The following is a 24,100-nucleotide window of genomic DNA, read 5'->3' on the forward strand; positions in this document are numbered from 1 at the left end:
AAAGAGAAATAGGAAGGTCTGGCATGAAAGGCACTTTGAAGTACTCAACTCATCAGTCTTTGTCTCTCTTCTTTGCTCTGTTGAATACTGAGCAAACAGGGGCAACAAAAGAATGCTTTGCAGGCATACGGGTAGCTGATGAATTAGACCGTGTTAGTCTAATCACACGAAATGTTGCCTTAAATTGGTTTGTCTTGTTTTTTATGTCATGAATGTTTAACTACATGCAAAAAATGTAACCGTTTGTGCATGTTTGACTCCCATCACCACAATTACATCCACTGTTTCTTGGTTGTGGCTGTTCTGATTCGATAAAAGACTCATAGACATGAGTGCAGCGTTTTTTTCTGATTGTAATGGGTGTCACCTTTTGTGAGGACATATGGCATGTGTCTGTAGACTGCAGGTGGAATTTGACCGTGGCTGGTCGAAGTCAGGTTGATTTCACCTAGAGAAACTGAAGCAGACACAGGTCAGAGTGCCTCCCCCCACCTGTTTTGCTCTTTAGTTTTGCGTTCTGTTCCGTCTCGGTCTGTCTTATTCTTTTTTATGAATAGTTTCATGAAGTCTGTTCGAGTGCTTTGAGATGTCTGTTGGACTGGTACCGTAGTCCACCTTTAAGCAATATGTATTTGTTTTTGAAACAGCAGGGTGTGGCAATTACACTATAAAAGCCCTGATAACACTCCAAAACCCTTTATTGCCCTCCAGGTGAAACCGAATATACCGGTGTGAGCGTATGGACTGTATTTGTGTGGGAGAACGCTCCAGTGATAATCCAGTATCATTGCTTATCCCAATAAAAAGAAACATGCATGTTTGAACAACCGTGAGATACTGTGTGAAAATAGTTCCAAAAGAAACAAATCAGAAATAATAGTGAACACACAGGTGGACAAGTAATATTTTATATACTGAACTTTAGAGCACCTGCTGGAATCATTTTGTGGGTCAGATGAGGATAGATATGCCAAGATAAAACATCGTCTTGATATTCATTCCCAGTTTTAGGTCTGACTGCTTGGGATTGTGTAAAGGGGGTTTCAGTCTCTATCTAAAAGGTTGATGTGAACCGATATGTTTGTGAGCTTCATGCTAAAGCAATGAACAATCGTTCTCTCTCTGTTTCTTTCTTGACGTCACATGACCTTCATTTACTCATTCGTTCTTGCTTAAACAGACATAAATATAACACGTCCATTATGGATATGTGATGTAGGTCATGTAACGATGCTGTATTCTTGTTTCTTTCTCAGCTGCGTTTGGTGTGTTGGTGTGCATGTATGTGTCATTGGATCTGTAGTCTGTATTGAGTTACAGGTGACGTCATCGTCCCTTGAAAAGTCACCCATTACACTAGCATTTGTGTGAAAACAACAAACAGGACACCTACTGTTGAAAACACAGCCGCTTGCGTTCTTTCTATAGTTCTAAGCTTTCGACTTATTTGATATGAATGAGTCATACGTAAACATAATGGCAAGAGAACAAACACCACTCACGTTAAACTCACAGCATTGCTGACCTTGACCAAACCTTAACATACATTATGAATTTTAACGAAAAGTTTAGTATAAGGGGCAGAATATTTTAAGATTATGTCTATGCTTTCACATATTGTTGTTAATTAGTACAATTGTACATCAGTGAGTGTGATATACAATACGGATATTTCAGATATTTTGTTTATCTGTTGGACAGCATTGAAAATGGCAAAGTAGAAATAATGTAATGAACACAGACAGGCAGAATGAAACATCCCAGTGCTGTTCAGCACTCCTGGAATACCGCTTTTCTATTAGTGGCCTGGAATAATTTCTTTGAAGAACTTTGTTATATACATCCATAAAGCCAGCTCAAGTGTTTTAAACGTGTTTCATCATGTTCACAGCTTTTCAAGAAATAAAATTAAACACAATTTCATATTTTACAGTTAAAGCAAGTCATCAATTAGCTCTCTCACCTGGAAAAGAGAACATTGCCGGGGTGCTCAGGCCCAGTGTGAGTTAGACAGACAGAGGGTTGCGTTTTGATGGATGCTTTGTTCTGACATTTGGAGGATCAAACGATTAAGCTCTCTGTTGTCCACACAGCTATGTGAACATGTTCCAATTAAAAAGCAAAGTTTTGTTCCCCTCCCTCTCTGAGGATTTGGTCCAATTAAATGAAAAGTCAGGTGGCTCCATGGGCAAAAAATGAAAGGATGGACAAACGGTGTGAAATTATGCTTTTTGGAATGGCGATTAGACACAAAATAAGGAAGATCGCATGCTTGTTGTTTGTAGCTTTTTGTGTACTTTATTATTTTAACCTTGCTGCTTCTGACCGTGTTTCTAGTTAAACATTTTTTGTAAAAACTTTTTTTTTCTCTCTAAGTATTTCCAACCACTCACCATATTGTACAGTACAACATAGCTCTCAGACGTGAGAACCTGTTCTGCTCACATGCCCATTTCTCCACAGATGTGTTTATTTGTACCGATATTTATATGTTTTCTTTCTCATTTGTCAGGTGCCACTGCTATAATGGAGCTCAGCAGGGGAGAGGTGCCACTTTATGTGAGTGTCACAGATTTTCATTTTGCTCGATCTCTCTCTCTCTCTCTCTCTCTCTCTCTCTCTCTCTCTCTCACTCACTCACTCACTCACTCACGCACGCACGCACGCACGCACGCACGCACTCACGCACTCACGCACTCACGCACTCACGCACTCACGCACTCACGCACTCACGCACTCACGCACTCACGCACTCACGCACTCACGCACACACGCACACACGCACTCACGCACTCACGCACTCACGCACTCACGCACTCACGCACTCACGCACTCACGCACACACGCACACACGCACACACGCACACACGCACACACGCACACACGCACACACGCACACACGCACACACGCACACACGCACACACGCACACACGCACACACGCACACACGCACACACGCACACACGCACACTCACACACTCACACACTCTCTCTCTCTCTCTCTCTCTCATGAAATTCCACTCTTTCATTCCTTTGTTTCCTTGTTCTTTTGGGATCTGTCTTTTCATTCTTTCTGTTTGCTAGATGAGAAAACTCATTTATAAAGACTTCACCTGTGCATGTGTGTATGGCTTTCATGACAGAAAACCTGTTGTAAACTGCTCTTTCCTTCCTGATATTCCCTCACTGGTCTCTCAAACCACATTTGTTTGAGTTTTTGCATACTGTTTAAAATATTGAAAAGGAAAGTTCAACAAAGTCGAAACTCGCAAACAATTTATATGCTCCTGTGGTGTCCAAAGCACAGCTGCTTGCTTGTTTGTTCCTGTTTATTATTGCTAAGATGAAAAATAGGCCATAAATACATTCTAGAGATTTGTACCCAGCCTTAACTCTATTAACAAAGGACCACAATAAAGGTATACTTCAGCCAAGAAACAAAATTATCCCATGTTTTACTCACCCAGGCATCCTAACTGAATATGACTTTCTACTTAAAGAATAATGCAGTCTGGAGTTATACGTATCGTTTTTCTTCCAAGCGGTACAATGGGAATGAATGGGTTTTAAATCCATCGATCAACGAACTACTTGACACAGCTCTGTGGTCTTAACCTTGGTCTTCTGAAGCGAATCAGTACGTTTAAAGATAAATATCCATTACCATTAGACATATGTCAAACTTCTGTTATCCCTCGGCTGCGCGTGAACCAGAGTGTTTTTATGGCAAATGAAAAATCAAGCAGTTCTTTGATCGATTCGGTTTGGTTTCTTTGCTGAAGTATCCCTTTAAGGAATGAAACATTTTTGTCTTTTTTCATTTTAGCAGACACATTTATCAAATTTCACTTGCGTATTATTATAGAAATCCTCAAGGACACAATCCTTTTGGTTACCAGCCTAGATCTCCAACCAACAGGCTACACTTGTGGTTTTCAAACTTTTTCGTTGTGTAGGGTGCATCGCTTTGGAGCCACCAGATAAGTAAACCAAAAACATATTCATACATAAAATGCTGGGGCACCAATTCTTTTGGTTGTTTTGGTTGGTGGTCTAATTTTTCTGATGTTGAATTGCCTAAAATTTAAGATAAATGACTATATTTCATGAAATGCCATAAAATCTATGGCCCCCTGGATCATCTTGGTATAAGGACCATTGGGGTACACCACCCCTACAATAGAATATTTTTTCTGGACCTTACTTCAGCTAGCAAGCTCAGCTGTGTTATCATAGTGTGGGGTGAATGAAAACGCACAATCCTTCTCTGTGACCTCATTATGAAAGAGGGGGACTATATGTTAGGTGTGTGAGTCTTTTTGAGGTGTATGTGACTGTGATGGGGATAATGTGTTATTGTAAGGGGATATGTTGAGAGTTTATGGCAGGCTTGCATAGTGTCAACTCTCAACTCTCAGCACAGCACTGTAGACAAACATTTCATTCACTCAGAACTAAAAGCAATTATTGTTCGTGCATATGTGTGTGTTTTTGTGTTTGTGTTCTAAATGCTTTCAGGTGTTCCTGGACTCCTGGTAGATAAGTGCTACCTAGTGTTATTAAGAGAGTGTTTGTTTTTTTACTACAGAGATGTGCTTTAGGCTAAATGGGTTAATATGTGTTATTGAGCAGCTGCATCATATGTAAAGATTAGTGTCACAAAATGTTTCTGCGTAACCGTTGATTGCTTTGTGGATGTTTCTTCCTTGAAACTGAATGCATAACAATGGTAGCAGTGTGCAGTTTTTGTAGTATTTTATAATCAGAAATGTTTATTGCCAAGAATTTAGAATTGATATAAATCGTGGCTCTACTATTCCACTGTTGCCATGATGTTTGACATGAGACTAGTGGGTGTGGTGTGCCATTTTGTGCTCCTTCAGCAAATCTGAGTTTGGATTTGTACGGCCCTGCATGTCAGGGTGTGTCTGTATATATTCTCGGCTAGACCCGATGTATAATGAATCCCAGTCAAGGTGAGCAGGTCACCTGCAGTCTTAAAAATAAAGGTGCTTAAAAGCTTCTTCACAGCAATGCCATAGAATAACCTTTTTTGGTTCCACAAGGAATCATTGAGTCAAGAACAATCTCTTTCTCACTTTTTTATATAATCTGAAGAACCTTTTGTGAAAACAGAAGGGTTCTTCAGATGTTAAAGTTTCTTTATGGCGCCAAAAGGTTCGTCTATAGCATCGAAGAACAGTTTGAAGCACCTTTTTTAGGGTATGGTTTGTTTCGATTTTTATTTGAAGTTTTACAATATTCAAGGTTTGTCTTAATTGTCTACACGATACCATAACAGCTTAACACAACAAGACTTACAAGTCATATTAGTCATCATGTTATGTGACTCACTGATATGAGTTATTAGAATGCAAAGGTTATAAACACATCAGTTATCTTGGCCTGTAGTTAATGGTTATAAGGACACATGTTTCACACAGTAGAGATATGGGGGACATGTTTGACTTCATTAGGGAGATAGGAAAGTTTGGCTCTGGGTCCGGTTTCATCTGTGGAGTGAGTGAGGAAATGTATGCCCATGTTTGACTGGAACAAACCGCATTCACTGCGTGTCTGTTGCCTGATAACACAGAGTAGACTTCAGAGTGCTTGGAATATAATAATACTGTGGCAGGTTCAGCTGATAAGACTCAAGGGTTTTAATGCAGGTCTTGCGTATTTCAGCTAAGTCACATGTTGGGCTCGTATAGGCTATTGGTAAAAAAACTGGTCTGGTAATCAAAAGCTTGCATGTCGAAGGGAATGATCCACAAGCTGTTGCGTTTATTCTGTGAGTAAGGAAAACTACTTGTTGTGTAAATAAACTGTAAATGTTCGTCAATCTGCAAGCAATGGTTGTCTAGGTATTTAAGCTCTACATCAGGTGTGTTGTGGATCAATGTCTGCTGAACACGCAACTCCCTCAAGAATTATGTCATTCAATGTGCGGAAATGTTTTCTTTGGAAATCTGACGTTGGAGAGTCCTCTCAATCGGCTCAGTAAACACGATTCCTGTGTGTTGTGTTCTTCCTATTCCTGCGTACTGCTTTAGACATCAGACGGGAGGCATTTCCTCAATAAACACATAATACATCTTCCTGCTTAAACACTTATCTTAACACCTTGTCTTTAAAATTCAGAGTTAAAGAGATGGTTCACCCCAAAATAAAAAATCTGTTGTCATTTACATGATGTCAATCATGTTGTATACTCTGGAGTGTTTTTATTTCTCAAGGAATGTCTGTCTGGAGAGGTGAAAACACTCCAGACCAATTTGTTCGTAAATACACCAACCACAATTTGGATACCGTCCAGCTGTGCTATCAGACTTTAATTGATTTATTTTTGACTACGAGTCTTTATATTATTTATCCAGATAGGATTTTGTTTCTCTTTTAAAGAGTAAGAGAAAAGCTTGGGTTTACCTTTTCTGATTATGTAATTTTAGATCAGTAGTAGAATTCTTTGAAGCTATGTAGTTTGGTCAGATAGCTCCTATTCACAACCACAAGGAAATTCTAGCATATCACACGTCTTTAAAATTCCTTGAGCTGGTTTGTTCACACAAGAACATCGTGATCAAAGATAATCCAACAAGTGATTATCTCTAATAAAGGAGAATTTTGTAGGCATCCTGTATCGGTTTCCTAAGAAGATTATGATGTTCACAGACTTTATTTGGCTCGCTCGAACTGGGCTGTCTATAGTCAAACCAACTTGTGCTGTTGTCAGGTGGCTTGTCTGAGGAGTCAGAGGAATAGATCAAGGATACTTGTAATAAATTAGATGTGTATTGTTTAGATGTAAAAGCTAAATAATGTTGCTCATGCCTCCAGAGCCTGTACTAAACATCAAATACAGCAAAACTCTGATGGGAGTTATGTAATTCACCAAACCTCCAGAAATAAATGAACGTTGTCTTGTTCACATTCTAAAACTTGCCCTGCTGGCTGGAAAACAAAATTGCCTCGATTAATCAATAAAGCTGCATCGTTATTCAGAAAATGTGCTCTATTCTGTTAAATTTACAATAAAGGGCCTGTGTGCGTAAGAACCCTCGAGAGATCGCAGAAAGACGTAATCACTACGTTGAACAACAATAACGCTCACCTCAACATCCATTTAAAAAACAAATCCTGTTAGAACATGAGAAACTGGTACACACCCTTCTTAGTTGGAAGTGATTAATTCATTGGTAAAGGAACACACGGCTAAGCATGCAGTCCACGGGGACCGGCGGTGTGTGTAGGCTATTAGTGCGATGTTTTTCTGGATCTAGTCTGTAAACAGGTGCTGAAGACAATAACAGCTCCTCGATGATAAGAGATGTAACCGTGATCATTCTGCTTTTCTCCTCATCTGTTCAAGTAGAAACAGCGTGAGATGAGGTAAATCAGAGGCCGAAATTGGAACTGGCTCTCAGCTCTGTTCCTCATTTATTGATTATTTGAAATGTCATCGTGCGGTTCAGTATAATAATATTACAGCCTTAGAATGTTTGTCAACAAGGTTGAAATAAGCCACACTGTGACAGCTACAGTTGTTCAAATGCATAGATGTAAATTTGTCGTACGTGAGTCATGTCTCGAGGTTTAAGGGGATAGATCACACAAAAATGAATATTCTGTCATCATTTGCTCTCCCTTTTGTCATATCAAACCTGTATGACTTTCTTCCGCAGAACACAAAAAACGATATTTTGAAAATTGTTGTTAACTGGACCTCATTCACTTGCATAGGTTTCTGTCCATACAAAGGATGTTAATGGGGGCTTGTGCTGCTCGGTTACCAACTTCCTTTAAAATGTCTTCTTTTGTGTTCTGCGGAAGAAAGAAAGTCATAAAGGTTTGAAATGACAAGACTGCGAGTGAACCATGACAGAATTTTCATTTTTGGGCAAACTGTCACTCTAATACTAAAAAGTGAGAGCCAGTTTTTCAGAGAAGAATGCTGTGGACCTCTGCTACGACAGGTGGAAGTGTGGAAAGAGATGCAGAGATATGCAGAGAGAGACTCCCGCGCTCATCATTCATCCATGAAGCGCAAAGCCTCAGGAAAGAGAAAGTGTCTTTCCCTCATTTCCATTCCAGAGTAGCTTTTTCTCCTCCCTCCCTCCCTCCCTCCCTCCCTCCCTCCCTCCCTCCCTCCCTCCCTCCCTCCCTCCCTCCCTCCCTCCCTCCCTCCTCCATCACTATTTCTGCAGGGTCCCGTAAATGACAGGAAGTGAGTGAGACGTCTGGTGAAGGAAGGCAAATAATCAAAAGGGGCCTTTGTTAGAAAGGTAGAAAGTGAAAAGTGTCCTGTCACACGCATGCCCCTGGTCAGACGTCAGGCGTACTGTTCATGCGCCTCCTTTATGGGGTGCTGCTTTGATCCATGGTCTGTTTAATAAAATCGGGGCTTGGAATTATGAGTTGATCTCTATGGCCTGTGTGTGTAAGTTTGAAGGGCTGCATTGATGATGAATGGCTCTGCTTTTGGATTTGTTATTTTTAGTAAATGTATGTGTGTGTGCATAGATCTGTTGATATACACAGCGTCTCTGTACTTGCTTTGGGGTACAGAGAAACGTCTCAAGTTTCTTCCAATACTTGTCGTGTTAAAGGTCCAATCTTTGAAGTTTAGTGGCATCTAACGGAAAGGTTGTGTATTGCAACCAAGGGCTGACTCGACCCCTCCCCGCCCTTTCAAAACAATACGGTGGCTGACACAGGGCTAACATGTTGTCATGTTTTCGCTTCTTTGCTCAAGGATATAAGGTATTTATGAAACACGCTCTATAGAGCAGTTTGTCTGTTTAGGGCTACTGTAGAAACATCATGGAGAATTCCATGCAAGAGGACCCCTGGTGTATATAGATAGAAATAGCTCGTTCTAAGGTAATTCAAGTGTAAACGCTTAAGGTCTTTATACACCTCTGATGACAGTTATGTATATTATATTGCATTTCTGTTAGTTTTTTTCAACTGCGTACAAGCATTGTTCAATACTGAAGCCATATCTTCAAAACTCTGAAAAAACTGTAATAGAGTCTCCAAAAATTACACACTGTACCTTTAAAAGAGATTTTGAGTTTCTTGTAGCACAGTGACACAGAGATAGTTACTGTTGCAAAGTTCAATAAAGGATGGAAGGAGGCGGGAACCGGCGAAAATAAAACAGACTTTTAATATAATATACAAATAAAGTAAAATGACGCCAGCTTCCTCACGGTCGACTGCCGGCCATACAAACACAACATAAAGTCCAGGCCTCTAGTCGTAGCTCCGCGTTGAGAGATGGCGTGATTACGCACACCACGTCAGCAGTACGCACACCGTTCTCATATCACGGAGGAGATCGGGAGCATAAGAGGACGAGCGACAGGACCGATAGTGAGAGAGGACCAGGCCTGTGAGGGGGCTGCCGGTGTCTATTTACATTTGATTTGATTAATTAAAAGTCTAATTTATGTGGCTGGTTCCCGTCTCCTTCCTTCCATTTTATTGAACATGTTATAGTTGTGTTGGATAATCATAATGTTTGATTTTGATAATAAGACCATAGCTTCTTTAATATTTTGAATCAGTTAAACAATCTGACAACATTAAGGTTCATTTAACATTTCCCCATTGGTCCTTTATTATGCAATTTCTGTAGAATCTTTGTTTACAAAAACATTTAAAATGATGTGTTTCCACATACCAGCATTGACGGTTCATTTGTCTCTTGAGTTGTGCTGACCTTATTTACAAACATTCAGTCTTGACCTAGATTTCAAAAACACTAAAGAATCATTATCCTCCACATAGTCATTTAAATGTAATTATGTTGTGGCTCATTGTGAGTGTGTTGAACCAATTCTTTAAGCAACATTTGATAAACTCAATAGGCCAGACAGGAAAACCGACAGTGTTTGTAAAATGGAAAAAGAAATCATGTCCAATACCATTTTTTGGCAGTCAGCGTTCACTATCTACAAAAGTTTGAGGGTTTGGAATGGAAAGCCTTCTTGACAGTGTGCTAAAAGAATTGCTGTTTTCTGTCTGTTACAGTCATGTTTTACAGACATTTTTCATCAAGTAAAAGACTAGGTTGGTTCAAAGTTGTATCTCCATTATGTTGTCAGCAATTTACATAGTGGTTTAGCTCTGTCTCCTGTGGCATCCAAATTATATGCAAAAGCAACTCGAAGCAGGATTCCTTTTTAAAAATGTACTAAGGTGAATCATGTCTATGGAATCGTTTTAATATCCTCATTTTTAAATTCTGTGCATTTAAATGGTTTACACTAATTGTTTTGTCCAATTCCCATAGTCTCTCTCTCTCTCTCTCTCTCTCTCTCTCTCTCTCTCTCTTTCAGCTTTTCCTGATCATTTCACTTCAATTTCATTTTAGTTTCATTTTCGTTTTGAACAACATATTCCATTTCCTAAATTGAATTGGCTTAAAACATCTATATCCACCACAAATTATATTATATATTTTGATAATATGTACTCTCACTTTCTCTTTCAGGGTCAAGTAGAAGTCTGTGGTAAGCTGCAGGAGTCTCCGTGTGTTCAGGAGGAATCTGATTACTATGTGGTCCTCGTGGGCTCGTCCCTTCACCATGTGACCCCAGCCAACAGAACTGAGGACCACGGCTCACTTAGATTCATTGTTCCGGGTGAGACACTGAATAACTTGCAGTTGGTTCATACGCATCTTTCTTTGACTGTTAGACTGATATACGTTTGGATAACATGAAAGGTGATTCCTGAAAACACATCACTTGTGTATGGTGAAGTTGTAGGGGATGTCTTTGTTTAGAAGCTAATTGAAATATCAAAAATACATATAAACTGATGCTTTAAACTTGATGACTTAAAGTGTTGGTTTGGGAAAAGTATTTTTTATATCAAATCACTTGAGCTTGATAACATCCTGTTTTTCTATTTTAATTTGCCATGTGACCACAAGGAAGACAGTAACACAAGACAAAATTGTGATGTATAAATACACTACCATTCGAAGTTTATGGTCACTTGACTGAAATGTTTTCTTAAACTTTTCTTAAAAACGTTTCAATCTGCAGACAATATTAGTTACGCTAAGAAATTTCTTTCATCATGAAATAGATAAAAAGTAATAAAAATGTTATTGATATGGATTGCTTGTATATTTTAAGAAAAAGCAGGAAGAACCTATAAGGAATCCTTCAATATCCTTCAATATTGTTTGCACATATATTCGTATATATACACTGGCCTAATTTTATCTATTAATACATCTTTGTGATTAAACTTCGACCAATCTCTCTTTTTCCTCCAAGGTCATGATGTTCCTGAGAAAGTGTCTGTGAAGTTCTACAGCTGTGTGAGGTCCATCTGTAATTTTCCCATCAGCCCCCTCTCCCATTCAAAAGAGCTGTTTCTGGAGTACATAGAAGATGAGGCTCAAGAGGTGGCGGTGCAGCTGATAACCTCTGATCCCTTGACCTCCAGTAACCATGAGGACATCCTAAGGAAATACTGCTTGGAGAACGAAATCTCATCTAAACAGAATCATTTAGATAAGACTGGACAGCATGAGACGGATTGGATTTCTGATCCGAAGGAATTATTTCAATCTAAAGTACCAGATGAGACAAAACAGGGGCTATGTGTTTGTGATCAGGAACATTACAGCCTGAGAGAAGGTTCAAGAACTTCTAAGGCTGTTCCAAAGCACACATGCACAGCGGGACAACACAATGGTTTTGATAAAAAAATCACACAGGCCCTGGCTAACTTGCACTTTCTGGAATGGGACGGCCGAACTAGACGGGTGAATCAAGGTCAGTCAATTACAATTTCTTTTGTTCCATATCCTTCCAGTACTGCTAACCCTTATTTTGTCCTTGTTTACACTGGATTCTGACTGTTAAGTACAAGTACATTTGGCAACTCTTCAAACAAATTCATTCTGAGAAAAACAAGGAAACCTTCAATTCACCATATCCATGACTGTAGTCATGCGAATCATATTTTGGAAATATGAATCACTGTTTTAATCACATCTTGTGATCATTTCATGACATTTGATAAATTTTCCATTTGACAAATTTTCCATTTGACAAACTTGTATGTAAGATACGTCTGTGTTAAAGAAATTACATCCATTCGGATTATCACAGAACTATTTAAACCTTTAGAGCTCTGCACACTGTGTTATAGCTTGTTAGTAGATCACAGGACTAAATTCTACAACCCTTTAGTTACAACTGAGTAACTCTAAGTAATAGTGTTTTGTATTCACTTCGAATCCAGACTCATCAAGTGAATGGCTCTGATTTTGTGTTGTGTGTAGTACCACATGTCTCAGAAAAAGATCCAACACTAATCGTTATATATAAAAATTGGATTTCCCACTTAAGGAAACACTGATGTTGCATCAGATGAATGTTGGGTGCGACAGCATGCTTCACATGTGACTAAAAGTCAATGCCAGGCGTATACACTGATATAGTAAACAATAATATGACTTATGTTGTCCCCTTTTTTGAGATTGCTTTTCATCATTTTTGATGTCCTTAGTGTCAACGTGTCAATTATTTTTGTATTTTGTGATTACTTGTGTTTTAGTAGGCGAGTTGGAACATCTTTGTTTGTTTTCAGAAGCACAATTTGTTTTACTTTCATTCCTCCATATTTAATTATAGTAGAATCATTCATTTGAATTAGGAAAACAAACGCAGAGTAAAACAATTTCGATTGATCCTTACATGTATAATAGTAACTTCCACAGTTTCACTCCAGAGGATTTGGTATTGGTACTGCCCCAGGATATTTATTTAACATGGACTGTAGGTTGTTGTTTACATAATCATCTATTTTTATCTTTGTGCATTTTTTCCTTCCGTAAACTGTCACTATGCTATGGCGCAAATTGGTATGCAAATTGGAATGGTTACTGTGCTCATTCTTTCATGGAACATCAACTAATTTCTTAAACAGTGAGAAGAGGGAAAGATTTAAAGAGAGTCTTTAGCGCACACAGGGGCCCCTTACTTAACACCAGCTGTTGTTCGCGGTAAATTGCACAACTAAATTGGCGTTCATTTCATTGCTTTGTCTGTGGAACGACATGTCAGTTTAAATTTATGACGGCACTTTTTAGCAACGTTCTTTTTACTCTGAGAAACACATTGTTCACCAAAATAATGTGATACAAAGTCTTCGCTGGACATTCTCATGTCAGATATGTAATGTATGTACATTGACATTTCATGCATTTGGCAGACGCTTTTATCTGAAGCACCTTACTGTAAAGTGCACATACAGCAGCGGGGAATAAAAGAAAGCGGTCTAAATTTTCATTTCAAATTAGCATGTCTAGATGTATTGTGGCCATTCTAGTCCAGTGTCTGTTGAATTTCAACAAAATCTTACCTCAGGAGTGACATAAAGTCATACAACGGCAATGTGAAAGACTGACAGCATGACAAGACACATAAAAACTGTGATAGAAAGGGATGTCATAACATAAAAAAACCTTTTCCTAAATACACAATATACAAATATTACTGTTGTATTGCTTGGAAGTGAATATGAACTTTGCAGTATTACAGACCATCTTTTCTGTTATTTTGACCTGTTCATCATGTTTTTCCAAACAAATGCATGAAAGAAACTGTTGTTAGTGGTTCACAGAATGAAACAAAAATGAACATTTTACCTAAACCCATACCTATGAATAGTACATTTTAAAATCAGAGAAACGGTCTCTGAAATGGTCTCTTAATATTTTCCGTGGCTGTATATATTATTTTAAACAATCAAATAACTTTCGTAACTATCAATGTTAGTGAATTGTTCACATAAACGGTTCTTGTGAGATGAGCAATTGTTTAAATTTCACCGACATGGCAAATGTAGCAAACGACTGGTCAAGTTTCGGTAAGTTTATCCAAAATATAGAAGTGAAGTGCTTGCGGTGAACAAGAAGCAGTTGGAAATGCCTCACCTCACTACTCTCTTAAATCAAAACAGCTGTGTGCACGGTCAACTACCTCACTCAATACAAGCAAAGAGTGGCAGACATCTGTTCGATCAATTGGGTGTTTGCGTGTGTGCATGTGCGTGTCGTGTTTTACGAACACACCAGTCTGGTTTCCTCGTGTCCCGTTCCGTTTTTCTGTCGACACCCTGTCCTTAGTTTGACTAATCCCACACCTGTAAAAGGCTTTATCTGCTTAACTCTTTTTCTCTTGTACATCCTGAAGTTCATTCATATGAACATGGTTGTTTATTCTCCGACAGTTTGTTTGAATTCATTATGTGTGTGCCTTTGTTTGTGAGTTGGGGTATTGTGATGACCTGATGGGCAGGTTTTGACCTAATATCTCTCTGGTTTCTCTTACTAGACATGTGACACACAAAAACAGAAACATTGATAAACAATTAAAGCTGTGTGACATGACTGGGAGACTTGCATCACGAAATGTGACCCTGGATTACAAAACCAGCCAGTAAAAGCCAAAAATACATTCTTGTATGGGTCAAAATGATCGATTTTTCTTTTATGCCCAAAATAATTAGGATATTAAGTAAATATCATTGTTCCATGAAGATATTTAGTAAATTCCCTACACTAAATATATAAAAAATGTATTTCTGTGAGAGGATTGAAGTTGTTAATCAGAGGGAATTTTCTCTATATTCAGAGTTTTAAACAGCTGTATCTCCGCAAAATATTGTCCTGTCCTAACAACCCGTCCTTTACATCAATAGAAATCTTGTTTATTCTGCTTTCAGGTGATTGTAAAAATCTCAATATCGAAAAAACGACTGGAAATGTCGTCCAGGGTCACAAATAGAATTTGAAAAAATAAAATGTTTTTAGTACAGGTTTCCAGGAAGCTCCCCTCATCTGTCAAACAACAGGAAATCCCGTTATTGGTTGAGCGATTTGGTTGTCAGGCCATGTTTTTAGTGGTCGTGTTTACCAATGTGTTTTACAAATATCTTAATTATTTTCTAAACAGAGAATACACACATGTGAACTTCAAAAATAACATATTATTCCATAGTGCAGAAAACACCAGAGATTAACTGTGTGTTTTCATTTTTAACTCCTTGATGTGAAAGTGTACGAGGGAATTATGGAACTGTATTTTTCACAGGGCTATGTGTAATTCTCATTGTTTGTTCGATCCCAGAATACATTTTATCATGTTGTGTAGTTTACACATTTCTCTCTTAATTTCAGATCTTCAGACTCTTCTTTACACGGCCGGATGTTTAGGGTTTTCCCACCTCTGTCACTTCCTCCTCCAGATGTCTGAAGGTCAGGGGATGGTTCCCACAGTCAGCGTGGAAGAACCAAGTTCTCTTACGCTGACTGAAAAGCAAAGAGACCCGACGCTCATCAGCACTTTAACAAAGTGAGTCATTCCGTCCAGTATTACACAATAATAAGATCCAGATTGAGAAAAGATTAATTAATCACACGTGTCACCTTCGTGATGTTATTGTTAAAGTTTACAGTAACGTTACAGTAACGACTTATTCTGACTAAGTCATGTTATGATCAGCCTCTCCAAGCCTGTGTGGATGTGTCAGGTCTGGACCGACGGCTCGCACCAGCTCCGTTTCTGCCCTTTCACCGACTGGGTTTGCCTGTCTGTCAAACACAGCACACAAATAGATGCACAAAGCTGCATCCAGCTGTACAGAGAGAGGTGCAAAGAAACAGAGACGCTCACACGGGTGAGTTCGCATTTGCATATGCTATGAATTGTGCTCTATATTGAAAACCTTAAACTTTTGTCTAAACTCTGAGCTAAGAAAAAAGATGAAGAAAACAGTTTTACCATGATGTTTATAGCTTCTGTCAGTCTGCAGTTTTTTGCCTCTTTGACCAAGCAGGGGTTGAGCCTGGTCTCATTATTGATGAAGGACCTCAAGGTTTTGAACAAAGTGTTTTTGAGGCCAGTAGGGGGTGCTCACCCCAAATCTTGTGTGAATTAAAATGCTCTGGTATATACAGTAACTGGTACTGAATCAAGATACTTAGTCAAAACTAGTCATTAAAAGTTCCAGGGCGTTTATTTTGATAAACCGCTGCTTATTCCTTGCATCCATTTTAGCATCAGTTATGACACACCTGCTAATCCTCTGTGTATACACGGTTGTGCAATGTCAACTAATACCTGTTGTGTGGCGTGCACTGTACTGTCAGTATATTCACGTGGAAGCTACACCTTAAGGGTAGTTCTCTTTAAAGCATTTTACATATGATATGAATGTCTATATGAAAGTCATGAATTGATATGTTTAGCTTAGTTATTTAGCTAAAGTAGTGTTATTAAACAGAACTGCTAATCGGTTTGATCAAACTAATAATCCCACCCCAAACTCACACCATTGATGGAACTATCGTTGCTTTTTCAATCCTGTCAAATGAACTGAGCAATGCTGAAAGCACTGAGAAAAAAATGCTTTCTTATATTGTTGTCTGTGCACATTAAGTTGGAGAAGGCAATTTCTTTTATGATTTTACAGAAAGTTACCTCTGGATATATATACATGTTTCAAAGCATGTTACGTTATGTGTGAAAATGGTTTTATGAGTCTATAAGTGAGGCTCATAAAATGAAAGTCATAACTTTACAAACCATTATTACAGTGTCTTTTATTGCTTTGAGTAGCAGACTGGTATTTCATGTATAACAACTGTTGACAGACAAAACAAAAAACGCCAAGGGAGAATACTTTTGCTGTAAATCATGTACCTGTGATCTTAAACGCAGTATAAAATACACAAACCAGAAGCAATAATACCCAACACATGGAGAAGGAAGCCTGTTTTTAGAACATAAAAAGTTTATTTGTTTAGTTTTTCATGTGTGCATATATGAGGAATATGTAGTGTTATGGATGAGATAATCCTGAAAATGGTACTTACCTGACTTCATGCACTAAATTTTTCACATGGGTATTTCAACCACCGAAGGTTGACATCTGGGTAGTCACTATAGCAAAAACCTTTGGTTTAACGTTTTTTTCATGGTAAGGTTGACATTTGCATGAAATTGCCCAGCTGCATAAAAGCAGATTAGGAATGATGCATTTTCTTTATGCTGCATTTCGTTATGATTTATCCCATTAATGTCAAAACACAAATCTGATTCTCTATCAGCATTCTTAGTCTGTCTGGTGTGTTACAGGTAAGGCGTCTGAGAGAGTCGTCTGAAGGGAACACACGCATATGTAATTTATTTGACAGAGGTGAGTCACCTCTGTTTTTCTCGAACCCTGAGGTCTTTGAATGCATTTTGCATTTTAATCATGATTGTTTTTCTGTCCACATTTTTGGCCTTGTTAGCATTAGTGAAAATAAGCAAAATGACATGCAGTATTCTTTCAACTTTGACTTTTCTAAATTAGAACCATTTTGGCTCTCTCTCAATCTCAATTCTCCTCCACTTTATTCCGTATTTTTTCTATTTGTCTCTTGTTTCGTTCCCTCTTCAGGGTTCCCACGGGTCATGGTATTTCTGGAATATCATGGAATTTTACAAGGTTTATTCCAGACATTGAAAGTCATGGAATTAAAAAAATGTTTTGTCAGAACCATGGAATAACAGGGATTTTTTGTTTGTCGCTTTAAATTTTAGTTTCCATTTATCAGAATACTAGCTTTTTTTATCTTGTTTGATTTTTGAACACATTTTTGCGTATTGTTATGGTTATCTTAAGCACCATTTTATTCCCTTCTTGCTTTTCACCTGGTGATCACTTAAGTCAAATGCAGTCACCTGTAGCTAATAAATAAGGCAAAATTTCAAGACATTTCAAGAGCTTTGGCAAAAAAACGACCAATTCAAAGACTGGGTTTCATTCATTATAGGTCAAGGAAATTCAACTTTTTAGTTATGGAAAGTCAGGGAATTTGACATTTGGCTTCGAGTGGGAACCCTGCCTCTTCTTGACCCCGAATCTCCTTACACCATCCTCTTTTTCTCTGTCTGTCACTGTGAGTTAGTTCTGGCAGGGTTGTTAGAGTACATTGGGTGAATTTGGCTCACTCAGGAGGACATTGTGGTAGAATGTGGGATGTGGAATACACATACACTAATGCACACACACACACACACACACACACACACACACACACACACATACACAGAGCGGTCTTTGTGAGGGACCTCCGGCTGGTTTCCCAAACATGTCCAGTATGAGGAGACACATTCCTCTTGGGTGGGCTCAGAGAGAGAGTGACACTGTATATTTGGGAGGGTTAAGAGAGGACTAAGAAATAACCAGCCCACAGTTGGACTGATAAGGAAAAATTGAGTTGAGTTATGTCAGTTCTATTAAAAGAGAGAAAGAAAATGCCAGCTTCATGTGTTGACAGCCGGAATCCCTGCAAGTTTAGCCCCTGTGACCTCTCGACCTTAATGTGTAGACACTTCCTGTCACTGTTCACCATGGTGATTGTGGTTTTTCTTACTGAATGGCGTGTTTGTGCTTGCTGGTTTCTCTCCTTTTTTTCATCTCGAGTTTAAAAAACGTGTCCTTTTTAATATTTATTCCAAGCTTGTGTCCAAATGGATGTGAGTTTTTCATATTGTGTTATTTCTGCTTCTCAGATCGGAACAGGCCGCTGTTACCTGAAGACCGTACCCTGGTGGATAGTGTGAGTTGAATCATTCTTTTGCGTGTGTGTAAATTGATTCTTGGAATCAGAACCTCTGTAATGGATCACTATCGTTTGTGCTCTCCTTGGCTTGTGGGTTCTTCCGCTCTCTAATGGACAGATGTTAATACCCGTGCTCTTATTTTGTTCTTGAAAACAGTGTGCGAGCTTATTTTTGACATCTTGTTTTTCAGGTCTTCGAAGAACAGCTTGTTCTTTGTCTTGATGAAGAGGAAGACGATCTAAACACGCTTTACACAGGTACAGATACATCCGTCCATTTCATCGCATGTTCATTTTGCTGCTGTATTTGTCTGTTACTACTTGTGTTTGTCTGTGTTTAGTTACATTGCTGTTTTTATGACAGTAGTGGATTAAAATCTTTCTCTATTATATATATATGAAGTGTTTGGTTCCAAAATGAGGTAACAAAAATGATGTTATTTATTGTGCACATCAATCAAACTGAGGTTGGTTTGTTTTGATTCAAGCCACAATAACAAAAAACAGCTAACCAACACAATAAAAACATAATAAAAAAACATGATTTTTGAAAAAGAGTTATCTCATTTACATATATATATATATATTATGGTTTTTATCCCACATCCTCTTACAAGCTCACCATTACTGAACTGACCAAGATGCTAAAAACTAAATAGTGGTCATGTGCCACAGTCTGACGTCAGATCCAAAAGATTTGATGTCAGGAAGTAGTTTCTTGCTGCTAAGTTTTAGTCCGCATTCGTTTTAGACTGGGCAAAATGGTTTCAGCACTTAAATTTGACAGTATGTAAATACAAAATACTAGGCCTGTTATGTTTCAAAAGTATATAATATGACCCTGTTAATGAACCATGAAGCTTCATATAAGTAAATATAAATTATTATCAAGTGAATGTGTTATGTTTTTATTTCATTTCACGTTCATCGCTTCTTATTGCTAGTAACTACCCCGTCACACAAAAGACAACATACCTTTTCCGGTTTTACCGATTTGTCATTGAGTTTTCTGACTTGTTATTTTGTTTCCGGAATTGTTGTTGTGCTTTATGGTTTGTTTATGTGTTTTCAGATTTGGTGTTGCGTTTTCAGATTTGTAATTGTGATTCAGGATTAGTTTTTTGGCTTTTAGATTTGTTATTTTGTTTGGCACTTTACGGCTTCCGTACTTATTCGATTTTTATATAAGATTATTTCACAAAGGAAAATGTCACACAATTTGTCAGTGCTTCACTTATGAACTTGATTAAAATCCTGTACATTTTATGAACAGTTTTGCCAATTGAAGATTTAGATGCAACAAGTCAATAGAAAATTGAGTTGAGGTCAGATTTTTTACAGCATCCATTTTTTGTTTTTAGGTATACTCTACGTCGTGCAACCATTACATTGCATTACTTGTACATCCACAATAGCATCATTGACTGGCAACTGAACAGACTCATTTTCTATTTAAAAAAAATTCTGTTCAGGCATGTTTTGTTTAGCTTTGTGTCAGTGGTGCTGAATTAATTAACCAATTTGGACACCGTTATTGCCGTTTTAAATATTTCGTCGTCCTTCTGCTACCAATGTCACTGTTTTTCAGAAAATGGAAAAAACACTGTACTTTTTAGATGTTCAAACACTTTGTTGTCAAAGTTGACAAGCCCTTTTCAATTCTTTCTATAGGTTAGATATTTGCAAAACCAAGTGACAAACATAAATAGTGACTAATAATGATTTATGGCAAAATAAATAAAAATCACAAAATATGGAGATGCAAGGTTTCAGGAGGACAGCAGCAATATACTGTACTTGTATTAATGCAGTTCAAAAAGTGAACTTTTTGTGAATAATTTATAGTTCAGCAAAGGGAACAGACAATAGGGCTTTTTTATTTTTTAATTGAATTTGGCACTTCAATCCATTCCCTGACCTACTCATTCACTGTTTCAACTGTAAAGTCGCACGAATGTTTTAAGTAGATTTTTGAACTTGCACAAAAGCTCAGTAAGGGCATTTGTATTAGAATGTGGAACACATTCTCTGGGATGATCTAACTGTTAAAGCATCATGTTAACATTTAACATGATGCTTTAACAGTTAGCTCATCTTAGAGAACGTGTTCCACATTCTAATACAAATGCCTTTACTGGTTTCTCCATTCCACCTGGTTCATGTACGAGCTTTCCCTACATGGGCATGAGGCTTACCTTGTGAAATGAGGCACACTGTGGACACAAATAAAGATATCTTCTGTGAGATTTTCTTCATAGATATCATGGTTACAGTTTTTGTCAAGGTCCAGAAAAGTACTGAAGACATTGTTAAATTGGTCCATCCGCTCATTGTGGCTCAATTGATTTACAAACCAAAATAACAAACTTAATCGATATATTCTCCTCTGTCTTGTCAGTCTATGATGCATGTCAACAAGAGGATTTTGATGCAAGCACATGCGGTGGGGGCAGAGCCGCGTTCTGACTAACAAACCGTAAGCTCAACTCTGTGTTTACAAGTAGACGCACGCTGTATATAAGCTGATCTTTGCAAAATGTCTGATGATTTCTATATTGAGGAAGACTTATATAGATATAGAGCATTTAGTCGATGCTGCATTGAGCCTGTGTGAGGTTGGGTTTGTGGGGGTGTTCTCTGTGTATGGTTGAGTTTGTATAGGGTTTGTTCAGTTTTGTAGGGCTTAGTGTATGGCATGGACTTATTCTAATTGGCTGATGTTTTCACCGTGTTCTCTGTATTAGCTTGGTATTAGGTGGAACGTTTGTTAATGTAGACAAACTTTAAAGTAATGTTTGGGGCTTTTTCTTTAAATGCATTTGGCAAACGCTTTTATCCAAAGCGACGTGCATTGCATTATACTATACATTTGTTCCTAAGTATGTGCAATCCCCTGGGATCGAACCCATGACCTTGGCGTTGTTAGCGCCACGCTCTTACCACTGAGTTACAGGAAAGCTTTTCCACTAGTTTTGGTTATCCAGTAAAGTCGTGTTTTGCACAGAAGCATAGCAATGTTTTTTCAGTCAACATATTAAATAGGAAACTCTGACAGACATAGCCAATTTAATAAGTCTTTAGACTGTTGAGAGCATGCTCTTTGTTAGATATATTGTGGCCAGTTGTTTGCTGTTCATTCAGAACGATTTTTTAAGTCTAAATAAATGCATGTTGCATGTCTTTTTTGAGTGAAACAATACATGACTCATTCTTTCTAGTGGGAAGTTTGTCTGAAATGAGATGTGATTTAATAAAGCATTGTTTACATAGTAAAGATATGTTGAAATTTTCCACAGTTGTCTTTATTATTGTTTCTAAGGAGCTTAGGGGAGGTGTGTCTTTCTGAATCCCAGGACCTCACAGGGTTTTATTAGCACGTATGGTTAATGATTACTAAACCTTGGCTGACCTTCAGATTCTTACAGACATCTTAGTTTAAAAAAAACCTCTGTCGTGGTCTCCCGTGTCTGAAGTCAGTCCTGACTCTGCCTGCAACAAAAAAAAGTGGGAGTAGAGAGCTTTTAGACCGAACCCACCTTCTCACACACTTGCGTGCACACACAAACACACTCAGACACATCGGTGCTATCTCTTGAACGCTTATCTGTGGAATCTGGGTTTTTGGAAAGGTGTCTTCCAACTCCTGTGTTCATTTAACTCCACGGTTACAATAAGATTATGCGTTTCTCAGAACGGAACTGTTGACGAAAATAATAACATGGATTCTGACTCAGACTCTCCGTTTAACTACTCGTGGCCATCCTTTCCAAAGATGAGAATCAGGAGGCGGACACCAAAAGCAGGTAATGAGAGAATCTGGGAGAGAAAACATACTGTAACCATTGACACATGTAACAAAAAGAAAACCAGATAAAATGTTTCAGGTCGAATGTTTTTGTCTCATTGACTGGATTTGTTTAATTCTGTACAAGCCAGCATCTGAACCAAAACCGTGTTATAGAATAATAGCTGAGTTTGTTGTGTTGGCCTGTAGATCATTAGAAGCTTCACTCCGCAATGAGTTACAGCTTTGAAAGCTAAAAATAATAAAAAATGTGAGTTTCCAGCTGTTTTTTCCACAGTTTCTTTTATATGGTAATTAAATACAACGATCGTTTTAATCTGGCTGGTCTATAAAAATTAATATCAATAATGTGCATTGATTTATAACCATGATACAATGTTTCTTCATTTGTAAATCACTTTATGAATGAATACATTTATTGTAAACGTTATGCGATACCATGCTACCATGACCACAGGTCTCTTCTCATGAGCCATTTGAAGTGTTCACCTAGTTTCTATAAGCTTATGTCAGTTTCATGCAGAACTGCATCAACTAGTCTTTATTTGTGTTGCCTAAATGTAAATGTAAAATGTGTTGCTGGCATTAAAAATGCAGTAGCAAATCTGCTTTTGTGGTGATGGGATCTGTACCTGAGTTGCGTTTGCGTTTCATGCAGAAGTGATTTCATAAGTCAGGCCTGTGTGTGAGTGGAGATGAATGAGTGAGTTGACGTCAGGTTTAGATTTTTCCGTTGTTGTTGGAAGGCTTTCACACGCATCCTTTATGACAGCGTATGGGGTGCCCCTCCGAGTTATCGGAATCTCGGCTTAATTTAAATGTGTACGCTCATCCTTTGCCAAGACACATGCAACTCATTATGTGCCAACATATACAGACCTTTCCATTGAAATTGAATCTTGCCATGTTTGTGTTTATTTTGACGTTGTGTGAAATATAAGGAAGATCTTGTTTTATAAATGGATTGGTGTTTTCTTCTAGCATATAAAAGTTTGTAAGAATAAGCCAAAATGGTATTTCCAGTGAACCACGTTGGCAGCATTGGCAAAACTTCTAAGTGTGTGTGTCAGGAGCCAAAATGTTACTGCTGTCTCAGAGTATAGAAGACTTAAAAGATTTCTCTGATTGAAGTGACAGCGGTTCCCCTAAAAATGTCTAAAAACAAATAAAGGTTTTCTGGGTTTGGTATATTGGTAAATCAAAGCATACTGTGTGACATTAAGATCTAAAACTTCAAAGGAGACACTTGTGAGGACACTGGGGAAAAACCTGAAAGTCTCCATTTTGCTCTCAATTGAATATTCATTGCTGTCTAGGAATGCATATTGAATGTAGGTCTATATTGAATGTGTTTGGCCCTGCAACACTTTTCATGCATATGTAGGACATTCCGTTTTAATTGACAGGATTTCCTTCACAATGTTGAGCCAGAGAACATCTCAGGCTTCATGCAGAGGGAGTGTTTCTCTGCGTGTATTTTGGAATCAGAGTCACTGTTTAATGTAGATTCCATGTAACACAGTTCTTACGTACACAATGTATCACTGATTCTGATGTCATCCCTTCTAACTATATTTATATATATTCTAACTATATATATCCAGTGCATTAACTAAACACATTAATCACACTTAAGTCAATAACAT

General features: G+C 38.1%; 1 protein-coding gene across 3 annotated transcripts in view; it reads left to right on the top strand.

Moving 5' to 3' along the window:
- The window catches only part of arhgef28a (Rho guanine nucleotide exchange factor (GEF) 28a), a 55,317-nt gene that overhangs the window by 1,003 nt on the left and 30,214 nt on the right, over positions 1-24,100 (top strand). For all 3 annotated transcript variants that reach the window (XR_013787571.1, XM_079473109.1, XM_079473108.1), the window contains exons 2-9: positions 2,513-2,559; positions 10,502-10,652; positions 11,298-11,801; positions 15,215-15,389; positions 15,540-15,714; positions 17,175-17,235; positions 18,600-18,646; positions 18,841-18,907. Coding sequence is in view for 2 of the 3 variants with exons in the window: in XM_079473109.1 (XP_079329235.1) it covers positions 2,527-2,559; positions 10,502-10,652; positions 11,298-11,801; positions 15,215-15,389; positions 15,540-15,714; positions 17,175-17,235; positions 18,600-18,646; positions 18,841-18,907 (1,213 nt within the window). In the remaining variant the exon portion in view is untranslated. The remainder of the gene's footprint in view (positions 1-2,512; positions 2,560-10,501; positions 10,653-11,297; positions 11,802-15,214; positions 15,390-15,539; positions 15,715-17,174; positions 17,236-18,599; positions 18,647-18,840; positions 18,908-24,100) is intronic.

The sequence above is a fragment of the Barbatula barbatula genome, assembly GCF_947034865.1.
Source record: "Barbatula barbatula genome assembly, chromosome: 2".
NCBI classification, from domain to species: domain Eukaryota; kingdom Metazoa; phylum Chordata; class Actinopteri; order Cypriniformes; family Nemacheilidae; genus Barbatula; species Barbatula barbatula.